General features: G+C 36.0%; 1 protein-coding gene across 1 annotated transcript in view; it reads right to left on the minus strand.

The window, feature by feature from the left end:
* GPR158 (G protein-coupled receptor 158) overlaps positions 1-23,091 on the minus strand; it is a 328,019-nt gene that overhangs the window by 165,144 nt on the left and 139,784 nt on the right. Inside the window, exon 3 of the mRNA XM_036839951.1 lies at positions 7,795-7,897. Within this exon, the coding sequence (XP_036695846.1) occupies positions 7,795-7,897 (103 nt within the window). The remainder of the gene's footprint in view (positions 1-7,794; positions 7,898-23,091) is intronic.

The raw sequence follows: 23,091 nt of genomic DNA on the forward strand, positions 1-23,091 counted from the left end.
CCCAGTAATATTTTTGACAGATGGATTTTCAGACACATAAACCAATCAACAAACCAGTTGATCAGAGGTCCGAGGTCCCTTCTTGGAGGTGTTGTGGCCCTCAGTGCTAGGAACTGGTTCAGGCCGAAGAAGCTTAGAGCTTGGACCTTTGCAAGACCAGCCCCATGTGTTTATATGTCACAGACCCCTCTTCTTTCCATTCAACAGGCATAAGAGAAAAAGATGAGTCACAGACAATGAACATAACTCAGCTGGAAGTAACAAAGAATCAAGTCAGACATAATGCTCATCTGAAATCATTATTAGGGTAAACATCATCTTCTTTTCCATACACATATCTGATTTTTCGTTAGAACTGGAGGGAACGTATTCATCAATCAATGTTTGGAGTTAAAATGCTGCAATGAGCTAACCATGGGAAGATATATTTGTTCATTATTTCATCTGTTTAAGATGATGAAGTAATCTGCCTCCAGTCTCCAGCTTGATAAAATCACATCCAAAAATTAAGTGGAAATAGGTACATGCACATGAGTAGCTCCAACACACTCAGGAGATTTCTGTGCATATTTGGTTCAGTATGTATAATATTCATGAGGAGAGAACAGTTAGCAAACTGTGGTCATGCTTATACTGTTGTCCAAGAAGACTGCTACTGTTAGGACATGAATATATATTTGCATATCCTAAAATCAGGATTAGCTAATATACTTTCATGCACTTATATCATGAATGGCTAGACGTAACAATAAGCTCAAAATGAAGCCCAGTGCAAAAAGTTTTTAATTTATATTTCCTCACTATGAATATAGTCAATCTTTCCCTGTATTTCTATATGCTTACATATACGTCTTATATTCACTTTTCTATTGTGTTCTAGATTTTTACTTCTTATAAGTGACTGTAGTAGTATTTTTCTTTGGACAAAAATACCACCTTAGACAGATCTTGGAACAATTCTGATTTGAATTATAAAATTATTAAACATGAATGGATTTTTTTTTTTTTGCCTGTGGACTATTTATTCAATCCCCACAACACCCAATACATAAGTACTATAAATAAAAAGACTAAATTCTCCATATTCGCTTTAATATAATAATCACTATAATTTGGGGGATATCATGTTATCTCAATTACTCCTCCTAACTACCAAGGGCATAGATTTCACTCTTCCTGATGTATGAATAAGGGGAGAGTCTCAGAATATATGAGAAACTTCCCAAGTCTCCTGTGAGTAAGTGGAGATAAGACTCAAATCTGTCTGTCTGACTCAAAGGCCATCCTCATACAAAGAGCCTGCTAGATTATAAATTGTCTAAGTCAGCAATCATTTGCAATTATGAACAGTTTCCTCTAGAAAAAACGTATGGCCTACTGTGAACACTGGAATGAATGCTGAGTGGGAACCAAACATACTGAGTGTACTGGTTTTCTATTACAAATTACCACAAATTTGGTATCTTAAAACAACACAAATCTATACTGCTTCTTACATGAAATATAATACACAGTTGACCCTTGAACAACACAGGTTTGAACTGTGCAGGTTCACTTACACATGGATTTTTCTCACTGCATATGTACTACAGTACTACATGATCCATGGTCGGCTGAATCCATGTATGTGGAACCACAGATAAGGAAGGCAGACTATAAAGTTATACACAGATTTTCAACTTCACAGGGGCCAGTGCCCCTAACCCTTTGTGGTTCAAGAGTCAACCACAGTTATATTCATTCTGATATTTCTATAGCTCAGAAGTCTGATATGGGTCTCACTGGGCTATCACCAAGGTGTGAGCAGGGCTGCATTTTCTTCTGGAGAGTCCAGGAGAGACGCTATTTCCTCGCCTTTTCCAGCTTCTTGAGGCCACCTCCATTCCTTGGCTTATGGGCCCTTTCCTCCATCTTCAAAGACAGCAATGTAGCATTTATCAAGCGTCCCACCTTGTGTCCTTACATCTGTCTCTGACTACTGCTGGGAATGGTTCTCTGCTTTTCAGGACTCATGTGATTAGGCTGGACCCACCTGGAGAATCCAGGATAATCTCCCCATCTCAATGTCTGTAATTTAATCACATCTGAGAAGTCCCTTTTTGCCATGTGAAGTACCATTTTCACAGGTTGTGAAAACTGGAACATGCACATCTTTTGGGGTTTAGGGGGCACTATTCCGCTAACTACAATGAGCTAATGTATGAATGATTGACAGTCCAATTCCCCTGCCAGAGGTTTTTTAATACTTGGGGGGAGCTGATTGTTAACACAAGTGAATCTCTAATTAGCAGTCTAATAATGTAAACAAATAAAAAGAATGAAATACCTAAGGGAAGATCTAACAAAGTAAAATTTCAGCTGGTAGGGGAGAAGGAAGACTTTGAGAGGACTGAGTATTATATCTCATAGCAGGGCCCATTTTAAGGATAAAGCTGAAAAACTCTGGGACTTGAAAATGTGTTCCTCAGCTGGGAAGTGGAGCAAGTACTAGATGGAAGGGATGAAAATGGGCAGAATATCTGAGGAAAGGGGTAAGCAGCATAAACACAAGCTTTCCAATAGTTATCATAAAAGTAACAATATTTTTGAGCATTTAATATGTGCCAACTACTATGATTAGAACTTTATATTCATTACATCATTGAATCCTTATTTATTCTATAAAGCAGATGGTATTATCCCAATCTTATATATGGCATAAATGAAGTTTAGGTTAGTTAAATAATTTAGCACAGTGCAAGTAAGTAATAGAGCCAGGATTCAAACCTCAATTAGACTTATTCCAAAGACTATGCTCTTAATTATTATATTAAACTATGGTAGAAATTCAGCTCTGAGATCAGCAACCAGGGAAATCCAACATGGTATGGAGTGTTCCAATAATTGAAAAGAACTAGTTAAAGACAAACAAGGTAAATGAGATAGTCAATAGCCCAAGAAGATTGGCGGCACTGGGAACTCTTCCACTGGCAAATGACCCTACTTTCCACTGGCAAATGACCCTATTAGATAATAGGGCCAGACATTTAGTGCCTGGACTCCAATCCCTATAAACAGGACTAATGAAAGAAGATGTAAAAACTGAAAATTAGGCAAATGACAGACAAAAGTATAGGCCCAGGCAGTTAGATGGAGAATTTTGCTACTACAACTGGAGTAAAGTGATTAGAACCAGGTCACAAGGCTTAAGTAAGACCAAGAGCAAAAGTAATGATGTTGATTATGAGAATATGATGTTGAAGCTCTTTTAATCCATTCCAAGTTTGGGATTAGACTAGAGACTGATACTGGACTTAGTGTGCAAAAAGCCAAATATCTCCAGCTCTCCAGTCATGAAACAGAAGAGGGATGGGGAGTGTGAGATCCAAGTGCAACACAAAGATGTGCATCCCAGAGACAGGTTAGCCTTGCTGAGCAGTTTGCTTGGAGCTCAGCATCCCTATACTGTACCTGCTTTCAAAGAGTTTTCCATTTCTTTCTTCTGAGACTACACATTTTTTAAAGCTCTGCTTTTGGGGGGCCATTTTTTCCCCACCATCGACAGAGTTAGCAAAGCAGGGATTGTCGCTTTTAGATGTGGGTCATTTGTTAGATGGGTTTATCTGGAAATGCACATGAGCTGAAGTCGATCCAAAAGGCAAGAGAGGTAAGACTGAGAGGCTGGTAATGTGTCCCATGAAAGAGAAAGGAGATTGTACTGAAGACAGAGTTCATACTGTGACAGATGGATTTGAGGAAGATGAGCTTGTCATAAGCTTGTATTTCAACAACCTGGAAGTGAACAACCTGGATTTGAAGAGACAGTTACACATCAGTACTTGGCGATTCTGAAATCCTGCTACTATCCAGATGTCAGATCCTATTAGCTCTCTCCTATGACCACCAATCTAAAGAGAGATGCCAGGAACACAGTCTCTGGGCTGTCAGCACAGTTTTAAATCAAGTCATCTGAACGTATCTTTGCTGTTCTTTACAAGCCCTTTGTTTACTGTGGGCCTAGGTCTAAATAAAGATTTTTAAATCACTTCATATTTTAACAGGATTTTTAACAGTCACACTGACATCTTCTCTAAGATACCAACACCACATCTTAGCTTCTCTCTCCAAATGGGATACAAGACTATATGTGGGAATTTCAGGTCTTTTTCTAGATTCACAGCTATAAATAAGTAAATTTTACCTTTGAGAGGCATCCCTTTCTGTTTTCTATATCCCATTTTCCCTATCAAGCAACAGATTTCCTCCTGTTGCCTTTAACTCCCAAGTCTTCTTTGTATTGTCCTTCTCAACACAGCACTGGTTGTTACAGACTTTTGCTGTCCCATCTTCCTTCTGATCCATGTAGAATTCATTCTCTAAGAATTCTAGTTTAAAAAATTGGTTATCCTAATATAATAAAATATGTGAGACAAAGTGCTAAATACCAATGGTAGTTAAGGAGTCTCTCTTTACATGTATCACTGATGTGTGTTTATATATGTGTTTGCTTATTCACTTATTTAACTATATCTATGAACACTTATTATGTGCCATGTACTATGCTAGCTGTTTTGCATACATTATCTCATTTATTGGGTCTTCGATGCTTTCTTTACCTTTGGCCCAAGGGATACATGTGGTCATTCCTTACTTCACAGTAACCACCTCAAGAATATATGAAAACGACTGCCCATATGAATTGCCTGGATACTATGATTAAAAACTTAACATATTAAAACAGAGATACGTAGTATAATTCTAATAGTAAACCAAAAATTTTTTTAAATGGTTGGATAGCCCTTGGTAGAATACCCTACTGAGTTGTAACTCCTAGTCCTTAGGACAAGGAATGAACACTGTTAGATTTTCATGCAACCTGGCAAGGCCATCAGGACAGATATTTTTGGTCAAAGAGCACTTTACTGACTTCAAATTATAACATGTAGCTAGCTTTCTGTTCTATCATTGAGGCAGGCCAGTTCTAGTTAAGTATGTGCTGAGGTCAAAGCTGAATCACAGGTATGCCCAAATATAGCTCATCTTTCTGAAAACTGTGGCCTCCTTTCCACAGCTGCTGTGTGTACAACATGCAAGTTATTAGCCTTATGCAGAGAAGCGGCCCCTTCTTAGAGAGAGTAGGTCCAGTGAAAAACACTGGCTTTTAAAATAAGGAGGAAAGTAGGAGTATGCAAATTAAATAAAGATAAGTTGTTAAAGGTTAACTAGTTTCTCCTGGTGGTGTTATAAGCAAATGGCATAGTCATTCTCTAGTTCTACAATATTTAAATGTTTTATTTCAGTCACATAGTGGGAGCTGAGAACAAATGTGGGTAAACCAGATACAAAATACCTTCACAGAACATAAGCTAAAACCTATTCCCTTAATCCTTCAGTGTTGAATCATATGTTATGTCTGGACCATAAACGTGAAGAATGCCAAAGTAGCTGGGCTATTGCCATGATCTTGTACACACACACACACACACACACACACACACACACACAATCATATCCATGCTGAAAATATGTTACCGTCATTGCTACTGTATTAGTTTTCTATTGCTGTGTAATAACTTATTGGAAACCTAGGGCTGAAAACACCTATCGTTACGTCCCAGTTTCTGTTGATCAGAAGTCTGGCACAGTGAAGCTGGGCTCTCTGCTCAGGGTCTCACTAGACTAAAACCAAGGTTTTGGCCAGGCTATATTCTCATCTGGAGCTCCAGGTCCTCTTCCAAATGTATTCACACTGTTGGAAGAACCTATAGATCCTTGCATTTATACAACTGAGGTTCCTGTTTTCTTGCTGGCTGCCTTAGCTCTTAGGGGCCACCCTCAGGTCCTAGCCACATGGCCCTCTCACAACAAGCTAATTTACTTCTTCAAAGCTGGCACTAGAATCTCTCTCCAGTCTGGGAAGGAGTCATTTAATGCAATATAATCACTTGAGCAACTATACCATCACCTTTGCTACATAACATAGCCTAGCAAGGGAGTGAGTACCTCGTTGTATTCACAGATGCCACCCACACTTAAGGGGAGGAGATCTGTAGAGCCCATGTGGGAGCAGAACCTTGGAGGCCATCTTAGAATGATGCCTACAACAACTATTACTCAGAACAAGGGCTGAACCCTGTGAATTATATGACTGAGGAGAGAGCAAAATGTTACTCACTTCCAGAACCTAGAAGTCAAGTGTAAACTGTCTCAAGATGAAGAACAGTGCTCTCCAAGAAAAAAACAAGAAAAAAATCCATAAATGTCTACCAAGTTTCCCAGAGGAAGACACTCAGGTCTAAATTTCACTGTATACTTTGAACTATGCCCAGTAGAGGTGCAAATTCCTATACAGACCGATAATAAGACTGACAAAGACTTATGGATGACTACCTAAATGATAGCTGTACCTCAGTTTTGGCAACCCCAAACCTTGTACCTCCTTTCTCCACTACACTCCTTCTTGTTATACCCAATAGCTGGCTACAAGCCAACGTGGCAACACTGCATTCTCTAGAGGTAGAGTAAAAAAAATCAATATTCAAATAGTAACTTTGACATCTTCTGGAGTAAGATTAAAACAACCAGGTGAGCAAGTTTTGATTCTGGAATACCTGCATACCTCAGAGATATTGTGGGTTTGGTTCCAGGCCACCGCAATAAAGTGAAATCGCAATAAAGCAATTCACATGAATTTTTTTGGTTTCCCAGTGCATATAAAAGTCATGCTTACAGCATTCTGTAGTCTATTAAGTGTACAATATCATTATGTCTAAAAAACCAATATACAGACCTAACTTAAAAAATGCTTTACTCATAAGAAAAAGTGCTAATCATCATCTGACAACACAGGGTTGCCACAAACCTTCAATTTGTAGAAAAGCACAATATCTTTGATGCGTAATAAAGCAAAGCACAATAAAATGAGGTATGCCTGTATATCTCCTGTATAATCACCTCCCCTTGAATGATGGTGGACCTGTAAATATGATGAGATAGGCTTTCCTTTGATTAAGTGACATTACATGGCAAAGTGATGGGATAGTCATTCCCATGACTTATATAATGATTATATTATATAAGACTCCATCTGAACAGACCGGAGAGATTTTCTTGGTAGCCTTGAAAAGTAAGGGTCACATGAGTAGGCCTTGAGGAGACTTCTAGGAGCTGAGAGTAAGCCCAGCTAGCAATAAAATGGGGACCTCACACATACAGTTGAAAGGAACCTAATTCTGTCAATGACCTGAATGAACTTGAAAGAAGTCCCTGAGCCTCAGATCAGATCACATCGCAGGCGACCCCTTGATTTTGGCTCCGTGAGACCCTGTGCAGAGGAACCAGCTAACCTCTGACTGAAAAGCTAATCAGTTGAAACTGTGTGATAATATGATTGTGTTGCCTTAAGCTGTTAACTCTGTGGCACTTCTTCATGTAGCATAGAGACCTAACATATAAACAAATTGAAACATAAATAAAATAAGCAAACTAGCAAAATTAGCTTTAGGAATTTTCTGCAGCAACACCTCTCAATAACTGAATCCCAACTGGTCTCACTGAGTAGCTACAGTATTTCCAGGCATTTAAAATGTATTGAAAACAAAAATATACCTAAAAAAAACCCCCACATTTTTTGGTGGTACTCCAGAGGACTGGAGATGACAAACTAAAGCAAAAACTCCTTAAGTGATGAAAGAATGCCAAACCAGTGGGGATTTAATCATCTAACTCCAACAAGGTTAAAAGAAAATCTGAATAATTAATTATGATAGATATTATGTGTATTCACATATATGCACAGAAGCAAAGGGCACTTACTCTGAAAGCTGTTCACTGAGAAGACTCGAGGATGATAGAATCCTGCTTTGCAAATGCACTGATAGGCTCCAAGCACGAATCCTAGGCCCTTAATCGGCATACACTATGAGAAAGAAAAGACAGCAGTACCGTTGATCATAGTTTACTTCACAGTATAAAGACTCACAGATATCCATCATTGCAAATGGTAACAGAGATATCACATTTTCCAGAAATAAAGTATCTCATTTTTGAACTTTATTTTAGGTTTGTTTGCCAACAGACATTTTTTTAGAAGTAGTTTTCTTTCTGAATATATGCCATTACAGCTGCAGTTGCCATACATCTTTAACTCATTCAGTTGCCATAGGAAGTAATTATAGTTTTTTTTAATGCCTCACATATCATCTTATTGCCTTAAGAGATATTTCTTAAGCCTATAAAAATATTTTAAAAAGTGATTCCATGCTAAATATTTCCACCAAAGCAAAGGTAGGTAGGTAAATGGACAGACAGATACATAGAATTTAAGATGTGAAAATTGCCTTTAAGAATTAAATATTCATCAAATTTCATCCTCGGATTAAAAAATACAAATTGATGGAATAACAAAACAAGTAAACTTTAAAGTGTAATTTACAAGAGGAAAAAAAGATAAATTAATGATCCGAAGTGCTCTTTACCTAAAATCTGTTTCATAGATAAATGTTCTACATGTACATAAACATGAAAAAAAATAATGATTGGCTTTCCAAACATATCACACCAATAGACATGATGGACATCCCAAAAGCTTAATATTGCCCTCTTTCAAGAATATCACTGAACCCTAGCAAAATTCAGTTTAACATACTTCATTTCTTTTTTTTTTTAACAACTTTATTGGAGGATAATTGCTTTACAGTGGTGTGTTAGTTTCTGCTTTATAACAAAGTGAATCAGCTATACATATACACATATCCCCATATCTCCTCCCTCTTGTGTCTCCCTCCCACCCTCCCTATCCCACCCCTCTAGGTGGTCACAAAGCACCGAGCTGCTCTCCCTGTGCTATGCGGCTGCTTCCCACTAGCTATCTATTTTACATGTGGTAGTATTTATAAGTCTATGCCACTCTCTCACTTCGTCCCAGCTTACCCTTCCCCCTCCCGTGTCCTCAAGTCCATTCTCTACGTCTGCGTGTTTATTTCTGTCCTGCTCCTAGGTTCTTCAGAACCTTTTTTTTTCTTTTAGATTCCATATATATGTGTTAGCATACGGTATCTGCTTTTCTCTTTCTGACTTACTTCACTCTGTATAACAGACTCGAGGTCCATCCACCTCACTACAAATAACTCAATTTCGTTTCGTTTTATGGCTGAGTAATATTCTATTGTATATATGTGCCACATCTTCTTTATCCATTCATCTGTCGATGGACCCTTAGGTTGTTTCCATGTCCTGGCTATTGTAAATAGAGCTGCAATGAACATTGTGGTACATGACTCTTTTTGAATTATGGTTTTCTCAATTGACTCAATTGCTGGGTCATATTGTAGTTCTATTTTCAGTTTTTTAGGGAACCTCCATACTGTTCTCCATAGTGGCTGTATCAACTTACGTTCTCACCAACAGTGCAAGAGGGTTCCCTTTTCTCCACACCCTCTCCAGCATTTATTGTTTGTAGATTTTTTGATGATGATGGCCATTCTGACTGGTGTGAGGTGATACCTCATCGTAGTTTTGATTTGCATTTTTCTAATGATTAGTGATGTTGAGCATCCTTTCATATGTTTGCTGGCAATCTGTATATCTTCTTTGGAGAAATGTCTATTTAGGTCTTCTGCCCAGTTTTGGACTGGGTTTTTTGTTTTTTTGATATTGAGTTGTATGAGCTGCTTGTAAATTTTGGAGGTTAATCCTTTGTCAGTTGCTTCATTTGCAAATATTTTCTCCCATTCTGAGGGTTGTCTTTTCATCTTGTTTATGGTTTCCTTTGCAAAAGCTTTTAAGTTTCATTAGGTCCCATTTGTTTATTTTTGTTTTTATTTCCATTTCTCTCGGAGGTGGGTCAAAAAGGATCTTGCTGTGATTTATGTCATAGAGTGTTCTGCCTATGTTTTCCTCTAAGAGTTTGATAGTGTCTGGCCTTACATTTAGGTCTTTAATCCATTTTGAGTTTATTTTTGTGTATGGTGTTAGGAAGTGTTTGAATTTCATTCTTTTACATGTAGCTGTCCAGTTTTCCCAGCACCACTTATTGAAGAGGCTCTCTTTTCTCCACTGTATATTCTTGCCTCCTTTATCAAAGATAAGGTGACCATATGTGCGTGGGTTTATCTCTGGGCTTTCTATCCTGTTCCATTGGTCTATATTTCTGTTTTGGTGCCAGTACCATACATACTTCATTTCTGCTACATTCAGTTACATAAGGATGGAATAACTTCCATTAAAATACAGTTTATCAGTAAAATAGGGTGTTTCAAGAATTTGATCAACACTGAAATTTCTTTTTTGATAGCTCTCTACCAAGATCCCAACACTTTACCTTTTTGCCATTATAACCTATTAGAGGAGCTTAGAATTTAGTGAATTTGAAAGTTATAAATAGTGACCCTCTGATACAGAGGCCCTTGAGAGAAAATTCTAAATTATCTAAATAATAGTCCTTCAATCTAAGCTTTAATGATTAGTAATAAGATCAAAATTACATATCATGAAAATTCCAGCAAACAGTAAAGTATTTATATGTAAGGTAGCAAGAGCTAATACATGCTCTAAATTCATAGGTTATAGCAAGAAAATCTTTGAAAAAGAGCTTTCTAAAAGACCTTGAATATTTTATTTCATTAATACCCTTTTTTTTTTCACCCAACACACTCATATCCAATTATGTCTTGCAATTGAAAACACAGTTCTTGACCCAGAGCAAAATACAAGGACAGATAAGTACCAGTCAATTCAACTGGGTTGGCAAGTAGTTATGAGAGAACTATCGTATGTGTAGAGAACTCCTCCAGGACCTAAATGAAATAACACATCCTACTTATAAAGGTCTAGTGATATATAGTGGGTCAGATCCTATTTCTGAATTGTATAAATAAAAAGGCAATTATAACACTTACCTTGGAGAAGCACTAGTATTATAAGAGATCATACTGTTTGTGGTCAGTCAGAAAACATATGCTTGAATTCTGACTTACTAGTTATGTGAATTTGGGGCTGTTCTCTTAACTTCTCTGAGACTTATTTTTTTTAACTTGTAAGAACAATCATTCAATTAGATTCAGGAACACTTTGAAGAAAGCAGAACTACCAAGATGTCCTGATAGGTGAAATACGGGGTATAAGAGGAAGAGAAGAATAAAGGATAACTCCCAGGTTTTCGGCCTGAGCAACCTTAAGAATGCAGTTGCCATCAAGGATCTGGGAAAGGCTGCAGGTGGAGTTGATTTGGAGAAGAGAACACAAGTTCAGTTTTGCAAATGTTAAGTGTGAAGCATCTATTTGAAATTTAATTCCTGATATCAAATAAGTAGTCTGATAAAGTAGAATGGAGTTTGGGAGAGACGTCTGGGCTCTATAATTTGGGATTCATTTGCATAAAGACGATAGACAAAGCCATGAGATCAGATAAGACTAGATCACTAAGGGAGTGCCTGTAGGCAGTGAAGTTAATAGATCCAAAGGGATGAGACTCAGGACACTCCAAGGCTAAAAGGTTAGGCAGAAAGGAAGAAGCAAAGGACACTGAGAAGAGCAATTCAGTGAGGTATCATTATTTAATTAACTAGATTGTGACGCTAAGTGCATAACATGGAATTTCTTATGAGTTACATTTATTAAACATTCATCCAGCCAAGATATGTCCAAGCAAACTAAGTCTTAGATACTAAGAATATAGCAGTGCACTTTAAATATTCTGCTTCACTGGAATTTGAAGGTTAATGCTATTCATTTAATCAGCACTAATTCCCTGGTAATGTGACTTGGCACTGCAACAGTGACTCAGTTGAGAATTTTAAATGTTTAAGGCAGATCTGAAAGTTTATTGGAATAAGAGTATCTCTTTAATATAAGCTAACTATAGAGCTGAAAGAAAATGAAGTTTTTTAAAAAATCTATTGATTAGATAAACATCAATAGATTTTGATTAGATAATTAGCTGATTCGATAAACATCACCAAATATAAAGTCCCCTGAACTTAAAAAAAAAAATGCTTCCTAATTTTATTATGGGAAACACTGCAATATGAATTATTAGTTACCTCAAACGCTTTGTTCTAGTCTTAAATTATCTTATATCCTTAAAGAAAATTTTTAAAATGTTCAACCAGTTAAATTCAATAAAAGAGTATCATCTGTTACAGTGGAGAAAAAAAAAAAAAAAGAATATCATTCCGCTACACACACTCTGTGTGTAACCGAATGTGCTGTTGCTTACACACACTTGTCTTGGAGTGTACAAGTGATCTTAGATTATTTTTCTATTAATGATTGTAATTTTGCACTCAACTTGCCATACTTTTGTGTTCCATCCACCACCACCATTCTGTAGCTACTCCAATTTGGCCACGTCCCAACCAAACTTACACATTTTCAAGATGAGGCAATTAGTTTATTAGTCTAGCTAATTTCTTTTTTAGTCTCCATAAGTATGGTGACTACTTAACCTACGTTTACTGTGATTGGACTGAGTAACTGCTTTTTATATTTTTTTCTCCTTAGGGATTTAGAATATAAACATAGATCCTCACTAGATACAGGAGAAAAAAATCTTCAAAATTTTACCATAACATTCATTTAAGATGTTCATTTTGGATATTAAAGATCTTTATTTTATATACTCAAATCTAAATCTTTCTACTTTATCTCCACAAAAGTCCAAACGGGTGGAAATGGAAAAAGCAGCACTTCTTCTTCCATAAGGGTAGCTCTTCCATGAGAGCCTTTGATAAAAATTAAGCTCTTCATATTAAGAGTTAAGGCACCCTTGTGAGTGAGGTAGGTGCTCAAAAGATTGGATGCCTTCTTTGATGAACCTTACCAAGCCATCAGCAGAGACTTCCTAAGGAGAGATCTTGAGAGCCCACAATCAAAGTTAGGTTCCTAGGAGTAATCCAGATCCAAATGGGAAGAGATGTTGGTTAAGAGTTTAGAGAAAAATGGATAGATTGCTAGAAGTATAAAACCTACCAAGTCTGAGTCATGAAGAAATGAAAATTATGTACAGACCTATAACTAGCAGGGAGACAGAATCAGTAATCAAAAATCTCCTAAAAGAGAAAAGCCCAGGGCCAGATGGCCTCAACAGACAAACATTTAAAAAATAATTAAGATCAGTATTCCTCAAACTCTTCCAAAAATTGAGAGAGAACAGATCCTAACTTATTTTATGAGGCCAGAATTACCCTGATATCAAAGCCAGACAAAGATACTACAAGAAAAGAAAACTGCAGACCAATAATCCTGATTAATATTGTTGTGAAAATCTTCAACAAAATACTAGCAAACCATATTCAACATCACATTAAAAGGACTATACACCATGACAAAGTGGGGTTTATTCTTGGGATACAAGGAGGTTCATGTTACAAAAATTAGTCAATGTAATACACCACATCCATAGAATTAAGGACAAAAACTATAGGATCATTTCAATTAATGCAGAAAAAGCATTTGATAAAATTCAATACCTTTTAATGATAAAAACCTCAACAAATTAGGAATAGAAGGAAACCATCTCAACATAATAATAGTCATATCTGATAAGCCTACAACCAACATCATGCCCAATGGTGAAAAGCTGAAAGCTTTTCTTTAAGATCAGGAACAAGGCAAGGATGCCCACTATTACCACTTCTATTCAACATAGTACTGGAAGTCCTAGCCAGAGCAATTAGGCAAGAAAAAGAAATAAAAGGCATCCAAAAGAAAAGGAAGAAGTACAATTACCTTTGTTTGCAGATGACATTATCTCATATGTAGAAAACCCTAAAGATCCCCACTGCCTGCCACAAATAAACTTTTAGAACTAATAAACATATTCAGCTACATTCCAAGATACAAAATCAACATACAAAATTGGTTGAGTGTTTATACACTAACAATGAACAATCCAGAAGGAAATTTTAAAAAACAATCCCATTTACAATAGCTTCAAAAAGAATAAAATAGTTAGGAACAAATTTAACCAAGGAGGTGAAAGACTTATAAACTGAAAACCATGAAACATTGCTGAAAGAAATGAAAGAAGACATAAAAAGGAAATGACATCCAGAGGAAAGGGGGTCCAAGATGGCAGCAGAGACTGATAAATAGCAAGGAGATTGAATCAGTAATCAAAAACCTCCCAACAAACAAAAGTACAGGATAAGATAACTTCACTGGTGAACTTTACCAAACTTTCAAAGAAGATCTAATACCTATCCAAAAAACTGGAGAGGAGGGAACACTCCCAAACTCATTTCATTAGGTCAGAATTACACTGATACCTAAACCAGACAAGGATAACACTGAAAAAAGAAAATCACAGGCCAATATCCCTGATGAACATATACCCAAATATCCTCAACAAAATATTAGCAAACCAAATGCAATAATACATTAAAAGGATCATAAACCATGATCAGTGGAATTGGTTCCACAGATGCAAGAATGGTTCAACATCTGCAAATCAATCAACATGATTCACCACATTAACAAAATGAAAGATAAAAATCATATGATCATCTCAATAAATGCAGAAAATGCATTTGACAAAATTCAACATGCATTTATGATAAAAAAAAAACTGTCAACGAAATGGGTGTAGAAGGAACACACCTCAACATAATAAAGATCACATATGACAAATGACAAACACACAGCTAACAGCACACTCAATGGTGAAAAGCTGAAAGCTTTTCTTCTAAAATCAGGAACAAGGCAGGATACCCACTCGCCCCACTGTTAATCAACATAGTATTGAAAGTTCTAGCCACAGCAATTAGGTAAGCAAAATGAATAAAAGGCATCAAAATAGGAAAGGAAATAGTAAAACTATCACTATTTGCAGATAACATGATATCATATACAGAAAACCCTAAACACCCCTCCAAAAAACTGTTAAACTAATAAATGCATATCAGTTGATGCAGTTGATAATTCAGTTAATATACAAAAATCTGTTGCATTTCTATACACTAATAATGATCTATCATAGAGCAAAATCAAGAAAACAATCTTATTTAACAATCACATCAAAGGAATAAAATACCTAGGGATAAATTTAACTAAGGATGTACACTGAAAACTATAAAGCACTAATGAAAGAAACTGAGGAAGACACAAATAAATGGAAAGACAGTGAGTGCTCATGGAGTGGAAGACTAAATATTGGTAAAATGTCCATACTACCCAAAGCAATCTACAGATTCAATGTAATCCCTATCAAAATTCCAAAGGCATTTTTCACAGAATTAGAACTAGTTATACAATTGGCATGGAAACCCAAAAGTCCCCAAATAACCAAAGCAATCTTGAGAAAGAACAAAGCTGGAGGTCATCATGCTCCTTGATTTCAAACTATACTACAAAGCTATAGTAATCAAAACAGTATGGTATTCACTTTGCTGTACAGTAGAAACTAACACAACATTGTAAAGCAACTATATTCCAATAAAAATTAATTTTAAAAAACAGTATAGTATTGACATAAAAACAGACACATAGATCAATGGAACAGAAAAGAGAGCCAAGACATAAACCCACACAAATATGGTCAATTAATTTATGACAAAGAAGGCAAGAAGATACAACGGGGAAAGAATACTGTCTTCAATAAATGGTGTTGGGAAAACTGGACTGCTACCATGCAAAAGAATGAAATTGGACCACTATCTTACACCATATACAAAAATTAACTCAAAATGAATTAAAAAATTGAATGTAAGACCTGAAATCATGAAACTCCTAAAATAAAACATAGATGGTAATCTCCTTGACATCTACGACGTTTTCGTGGATCTGACTCCAAAGGCAAGGGAAACAAAAGCAAAAATAAACAAATGAATCTACATCAAACTAAAAGGATTCTGTACAGAGAAGGAAATCATCATCAAAATGAAAAGGCAACCTACTAAATGGGAGAAGATATTTGCAAATCATATATCCAATAAGGGGTTGATATATAGAACTCAATAACCAAAAAAGAACTGCCATATGATCCAAAAATCTCACTTCTGGGTGTATATCTAAAAGAATTGAAAGCAGAGTCTTGAAAAGATATTTGCACACCCATGTTCACTGCAGCATTATTCACAACAGCCAAGAGGTGGAAGTAGCTCAAATGTTCATCAATGGATAAGTAAAGAAAACGTAAAGAAAATAAGAGTAAGTAAAGAAAATACAATGGAATTATTATTTAGTCTTAAAAAAGAAGAAAATCCTGTCACATGCTACAACATGAATGAACCTTGGGCACTTTATTCTCATTGAAATAAGCCAGTCACAAAAAACACATATACTGTATAATTCCTCTTATATATGGTATCTAAAGTAATTAAACTCACAGAACACTAAAGTGGAATGGTGGTTGCCAGGGACTAGGGCAAGAGGGAAATGAGAAATTGTTTAATGGGCATAGAGTTTCAATTTTGTAAGATGAAAAAGTTCTAGAGATCTGTTCCACAACAACGTGAATATAATTTATACTACTGAACTGTACACTTAAAAATGATTACGATGGTAAACTTTACGTTACATATTTTTACCACAATTAAAAATTTTTGAAAAAAAGAGTTAGAGCAAAATAGTCTTTCTCTCTCAACAATAAGTACGTAAAGACTACAGGTCATATTGCAACACATAACTGGCATGACATAAAATCCATCTCAACTCCTGGTAAAACATAATTGCAGAGCAAAACCTGGCCAGCTTGACAGTCATGAAGATTTTGTATAGAGGTACTATTGAGCAGTGAAATGGCTAAAAATGAAGGCTAAAATTAGATACGTACAGGGGAAGTCTTTTTTGGCAGTTAATGGAAACAATGCTTGTGCCCAAGGATCACATTTACATGTCATTCTGAAGAAAAACTAATTTAACTGAAAGAAGTAGGCAAAAGATGCAAATACAATAGAATTTATATAATTCAAAATCCTCTAGAAACCTTTAAATACTTTTCTTTCTTTTTTTTTTTTTTTTTACTTTGTTTTGGAATCTTCCTAAAATGTGAAACACTTTCTGGCTTCTCTGAATTGAACACCATAAACAGAATTTAACATTTTCTTCAGGAGTCAGAATCATTACTTTGAACAATAGGTACTGAACTATGCTGAAATACACTAATGCCCTCTGGAGCTATTAAAAGTTTATGGCTATTTTCTCATCTACCAAATAGCCCAGACTGCTGTACTGTTTTCTTTCTTTTATTTACTTTTTATGTTTTCTTTTTCCTTCTTTGTTATCATATTTTAATTGTAAAATATAGTTACTTCTAGACATGTCTTTTCTCTCCTATATTATGGTTATAATTGCCTGTATACATGGAAACTAGATCACCAAACATACAAAGCAAGAGTACATGAGATAATACATAACAAAGTAAGAGTAAATAACATAATAGTAAACAGTTCATGTTTACTGAGTGTTCGGTCTATGCCAGGTCCTGTTCTAAGCAATGTGTAAGTATTAACACATTTAATCCTACATCAATTTTATCATTATCTCCATCTTAAAGATGAGAAAATTAAGGCATAGACTGCTAAGGTAACTTGCCCAAAGCTTTAACTGGCAGAGCCAGAATTCAATCCCAGGAGTCTGGCTCCAAAGAGAGTAATAACTACTCTCCCATACACAGGAGTGGATGCTACTGTCTGGTCACTTTGGAATCTACTTTGTTTCAAGAACTTTATTTTTCCATTCTTCTTGTTTTTAAGCAATATTCCAAATGGATCAGTTTGCTGGATCATTAGGCTTCGGGTATGTGAAAGTTATTAATTTTTAAATGCATATATGAAATGTATTTTAAGAAATGTGGTTAATTCTTACACCTGTTACAAATTTTAAAAATAAGCCTCTCCCTTCCCAAAGCAGAGTTCCCAAAGCTCAGATCTTAGAAAACAAATCTTCATTTCAGATCATATAAGTAGAGTAACTCTTCTCTACCTGAATTCCTGAAAATAGAAGCCCTCTGGGTCTAAGGAGAATCAGGAGGCCAGTTCACAGATGCTTAGTCCCAAACTAAACTCAGCAAGCAAAGCAATGGAAACCAGGGAGTTCACGGCAGTCCAGATTGTCACTTCTTTCTCTCTGGTGGCCAAAACACGGTTCCACTCTGCTTTGACAGAAGATGTATCTAATTCCAGAAAGGGTTTCCTACTATAATGAATTTACTGAGCCTTATTCAAAACGCAGATTGCAACACCACAAAGGCATAGAGAAAAGTGAAAGGCCCGACACCGGAAAGACGAAGTAGCAACTGGGGCTTCTACATTATTTTAAAAAGCAAGCAACCTTTATTTTTATTTTACTCCTTCAATGAAACTTGTGAAGAAATACTGTAAAATGTTGAATCTGGTAATTTGCGAGTGGGTTTGGGGGGACTTGGTATTAAAACAGGTTAATTATCCTAACATCCAGTGACTTCTCCACAACTATCAGCAGTTTATTAAAACAAAAGGAAAACACTGAAACAGAGGAAATCTAAAAGGCCCCCAGGCAATGATAGGGTACACATCACCCACATATTGCATCAAACAATTTTCCAGGAAAACAAGAACTCATGAATAACACATAGTGCAGTATTTCACCAGGGAGAAAAAGAACTACATTTTGTCTCTATTATTCATTAGCTGCCAGATAACATGGTTTGAAAAGCTTGATGGACTGGAGCAGGGTTGGGGGTGGAAGGATGTTTTCTTTTAGGATATAGTTAAAATGAAAAAAGAAACTGTTTTCTATTATTAATTTTTGAAAAGTTCTTGTTGTATTCAGTGGAGCCCTCTCTCACAACACAGGGCTAAAGGAAGCCAATGCAGCATCTGGAGCAGACACATTACAAGTACTGACGCACAGCAAGATGCTTTGCGGGAGGTTGAAATTGACTCAGGAAAACGTTAGGATTGTATCTCATTGAGTGAGCAAGCCAATTTTTCTAGACCTTCTTACAGAAAAAAGTCCCAAACGCTCGATAAAGGTAAGTTCTTAATATGCTCAACACTTTAAAAAAAATAAAACAATGCCCCCCACTAAACCACAAATTCACTATGTTCTGCCTTTGACACCCTGTGCTTCCTGTGGTCACAGATCATAAGCAATGGGGACTTCCTTCTCATTACTGACTTAATTTAGCTCTTCCTTACTGAGCCCCATTGTGTGCTCTTTGCTACAGCAACAGAGAGGAACAAAATCATGGTCTAGTTCTCAGAGAGCTTACCACCCACAGGTAGAAAAGTAAAATCAAAGTTGCTGTATGGTGCTCTACCATGTTCACGGCTAAAGGGCTTCACATATATTTGTTTTTGAGTAGTCCATCTTTACACATTTTTCTGGTATCAATTGTTTGTTAAAATACAAATTGCTGTACTAAGAACAAATCAATGAAAGAATATATAATATGATTTCAACTTTATAAAATTCAAAAACGTAAAATTTTTATAAAGTACTATTTTAGCATATATACATATGTGAAACGATAAAGAATCGAAGTGATAACATAAATTTCAGGATAATGGTTACCTTTTGGGGGGGCAGATGGGTACAGGATGACAGAGGAGAATACAGGGGCTTCTTAGGTAATGGTAACAATCTATTACTGAAATGAGGGAAGGAAGAAACTGACTTTAGTTTCTGGCTGTGATACATTATTTTATAGCAGGATGAAGTTTTCACCAAAAACAATTAGAATATCTGGATAAAATGGAAGGAAGGAAGAAAGAAACAAAGGAATGAAGGAACAAACAAATGACTGAACTCACCTACTTACCTATGAGCAGGCGTCAGAAAGCTGCCAATGGAGCCAAAATTGAGAAGCCAAGATCACAGAAAGAAGAAAAATGCACAGATGTACTATATTCTTTATTTATGTATCAAACTGAGTATTTGATGATGTGAGGCATTGGGGAAAGACTGAGAATCCGGACAAATGGAAGCTGGTAAGAAGTAGAGAAGCCTGCAAAGCTTTCGTAATCTTACAGTCCAGAGGAGAAAAATAATCAATTTGAGCACTTCAAAAATACTCAAGCCTTAAGGACACAATCCCAGACAGAATGAAGTAACAAAGAAATAAGACTGAGACTCAAAATTTGTTGTTGAATTCTTAAGCTGTCTGCGGTGAAAATCAAAGAAGCAAAGCAGATGCTAAAGAGAAACAGGGTTGAGTTTCTGGTAGTATCGCAATGTTACATTCCTAAATTGGAGTTTAGGAATTTCCGAGGATGAAGGGCCCTAGTAAACATCTCAGTGAGCTCCCCAGTGCTATATCCTAGAAGTAAGAGTAAATAAGGAGCAGTTTGAGACTTTCATTGACTTCTGTCCAGCTGTGGGACAGATCAAGTACTGGTTAGATTAAGATGATCTGTCTCTATCTAGTTACTCATCAGAGACAGGGTAAAACCTCTCTGGAAGAAGGTAATGAATCCAGAACCACTACAACAAAACTATGTGTGGCATTCACTCTTAAATTATCAAACACTAAGAAATAAACACAATATAAACAGATCGACAAATGACCAGACACTCAAGCTACTGATAGATTTTTAAATAACTATAATCAACGTGTCCAAGAAAGCGGAGGACAACTTTTAGAAAAACTGGAATCTAATTTTTAGAAAAACAATAAAATATTCTGGAATATTCCAGAACTAACAAAACCAAGACAGGATACCAGAGAAGCCAGGGTAAGCCAAAGAGAAGACAGATTAGCAAAAACTGTCCAGTCTGAAGCTTGAAAACTAAATTGAATAGAAATATACAAAAGAACACAAAGGACATAACGAATCATAGAAAAGGGATCTAATATACTTGTACTTAGAGTCACATAAAGGGAGAGGACAGAAGCAATATTAGATAAAATATATCTAGCTATACATCCCAAAGTGGATAAACACACATCATAGTCTAACTAGAAAACCAAACACACAAAAAAATCTTAAAATAGCCAGAGGAAAAAAAAAGATCATACTTACAAATAAGTAGCAACAAGTTTGACAACTGTCTTCAAAACAGAAATAAAAGAAACCAGAAAATAATGGAACGACATCATTAAAGTGCTAAAAGAAGGGAAAACCCTAGAATTGTTTCCCAAGAGAAAATACCCCTTCAAATGTGAAATACATAAAGGTGTTTCAAGTCAAACAAAACCTGAAAAAAAAATACCTTATCACCAGACCTATGACAAAAGAAATGCCAAAAGAATTTTCAAGCAAAAGGAAAATTATGCCAGACAGAAGCACAAAAATGCAGGACAGAATGAACAGCAATGTAAAGTAAATATGTGGGTAAATCTAAAATAGATATTACAAGGTACTAATAGTAATAATAACGTCTCGTGAGTTTTAAGGTATATATTGAATTAAAATGCAAGGCAAAAGGCAGGGGGAAGGGTAAATGCAGGTAAAAGGTGCTGATACCCTATTTCGTCTGGGTAAGGTAAAAGAAATAACTTATATTTGTTTGTAATAAGCTAAGGATATATGTTGTAATCCACAGAGTAACTACTAAAAGTATAGAAAAATAGTGTATAACAGGCAAAGAAAAAAGGAGAATACTAATAAAAAGAAATAATAGATTAATGCCAACTAAGGCAAGAAAAGAGACAGAAAGGAGTATAATGGGACACACAGAAAAAGATATTAAGATAATATATGTGAATAAAATTAACAAGGAAGGGAAGAAGGAAAACAGAAAGGCAAGCAGCTGTCTGATTTCTAACAGTGATTTCTTTAAAATCTGCAAACATTGTTATGTGGTTTTTCCAGTGATGATTAGAAAGCAATTACATTTGTATAATAAGGCCATTAGATTAATATGATGTATGTTTACATTTTTATAAAAGAACAACAGCAGGAAAAACTAATGTTTTTTAACAGGATGTTACCTTTGAAATGGGGTGGATAATGATTGGAAGAGAGCAAAAATGGACGTTTTTGCTGGTAATATTCTCCATTCCCACCTGAGTGCTTGTTAAACAAGTATGGTCATTTTGTGCACTACTTTGTATGTATTTTGCACACCAATAAAAATTTTAAAAAATAATCAAGTAGCACTATGAGAAACCACTTTACACTGACTAGGGTGGCTAAAATTAAAAAGGTAAACAATAACAAGTGTTGGTGAGGATGCAGACAAGTTGAGCCTTCATACACTGCTGGAGGGATTACAAACAGTACAGTCACCTTGGAAAACAGTTTATCAGTTCCTTAGTTCCCATATAACCCAGCAATTCCACTCCTGGGTTTATACCCAAGAGAATTAAAAACATAAGACCCACACAGAACTGGCACAGAAAAGTTCACAGCAGCTTTATTCATAACAGCCAAAAAATGGACACAACACAAATTTCCATTAGCTAGTAAATGGATAAATAAAATGTGGTCTATTCATATAATAAATTATTATTCAGCAATAAAAAGGAATGAAGTACTGATACATGCTACAACATGAATGAATTTTGGAAAAAGTATGCTAAGTTAAAGAAGCTAGTCACAAGAGAGCACATATTATATGATTCATTTATATGAAATATTCAAAATGGGCAAATCCGTAGAGACAGAAAGTTGAACAGTGGTTGCCAAGTGTTGGGGAGAAGTACAAAGGAGTACAGGGCTTCTTTTTGGGGTGACAAAGAGCCTCTGAGAGTAGACAATTGTTATGGTTGCACTACTCTGAATATAATAAGAACCACTGAATTGTACACTTTAGGAGAGTGAATTTTATAGTATGTGAATTATAGTAAAAAGAGAAGACATTTCCTTGAAAACTGAGAAAATGCGGGCTATACAAACAAATGTAGATGGGATGCAGATAAAAGAGCTATAAAACTCAAACATTTTTGGCAATGCTTTGTCTTAGTCATCTTGGGCTGCTATTTATTTATAACAAACTATCATGATGGCTTAAACACAGATATTTCTCACAGTCTGGAAGCTGGGGAGTCCAAGATCAAGGTGCTGACAGATTCAGTTCCAAGGGAAAGTCCTTTTCCTGGCTTGCAGATGGCCACCTTCTTACTGTGTCCTCATATGGTAGAGAGAGCAGGAGAGCCCTGGTCCTTCTTCCTCTTCTTAGAAGGACACTAATCCTATTCCAGGGCACTACCCTCATGACCTCATCTAAACCTAATTACCTCCTAAAGGC

Source organism: Balaenoptera musculus, chromosome 2 (assembly GCF_009873245.2).
Source record: "Balaenoptera musculus isolate JJ_BM4_2016_0621 chromosome 2, mBalMus1.pri.v3, whole genome shotgun sequence".
In the NCBI taxonomy this organism is placed as follows: domain Eukaryota; kingdom Metazoa; phylum Chordata; class Mammalia; order Artiodactyla; family Balaenopteridae; genus Balaenoptera; species Balaenoptera musculus.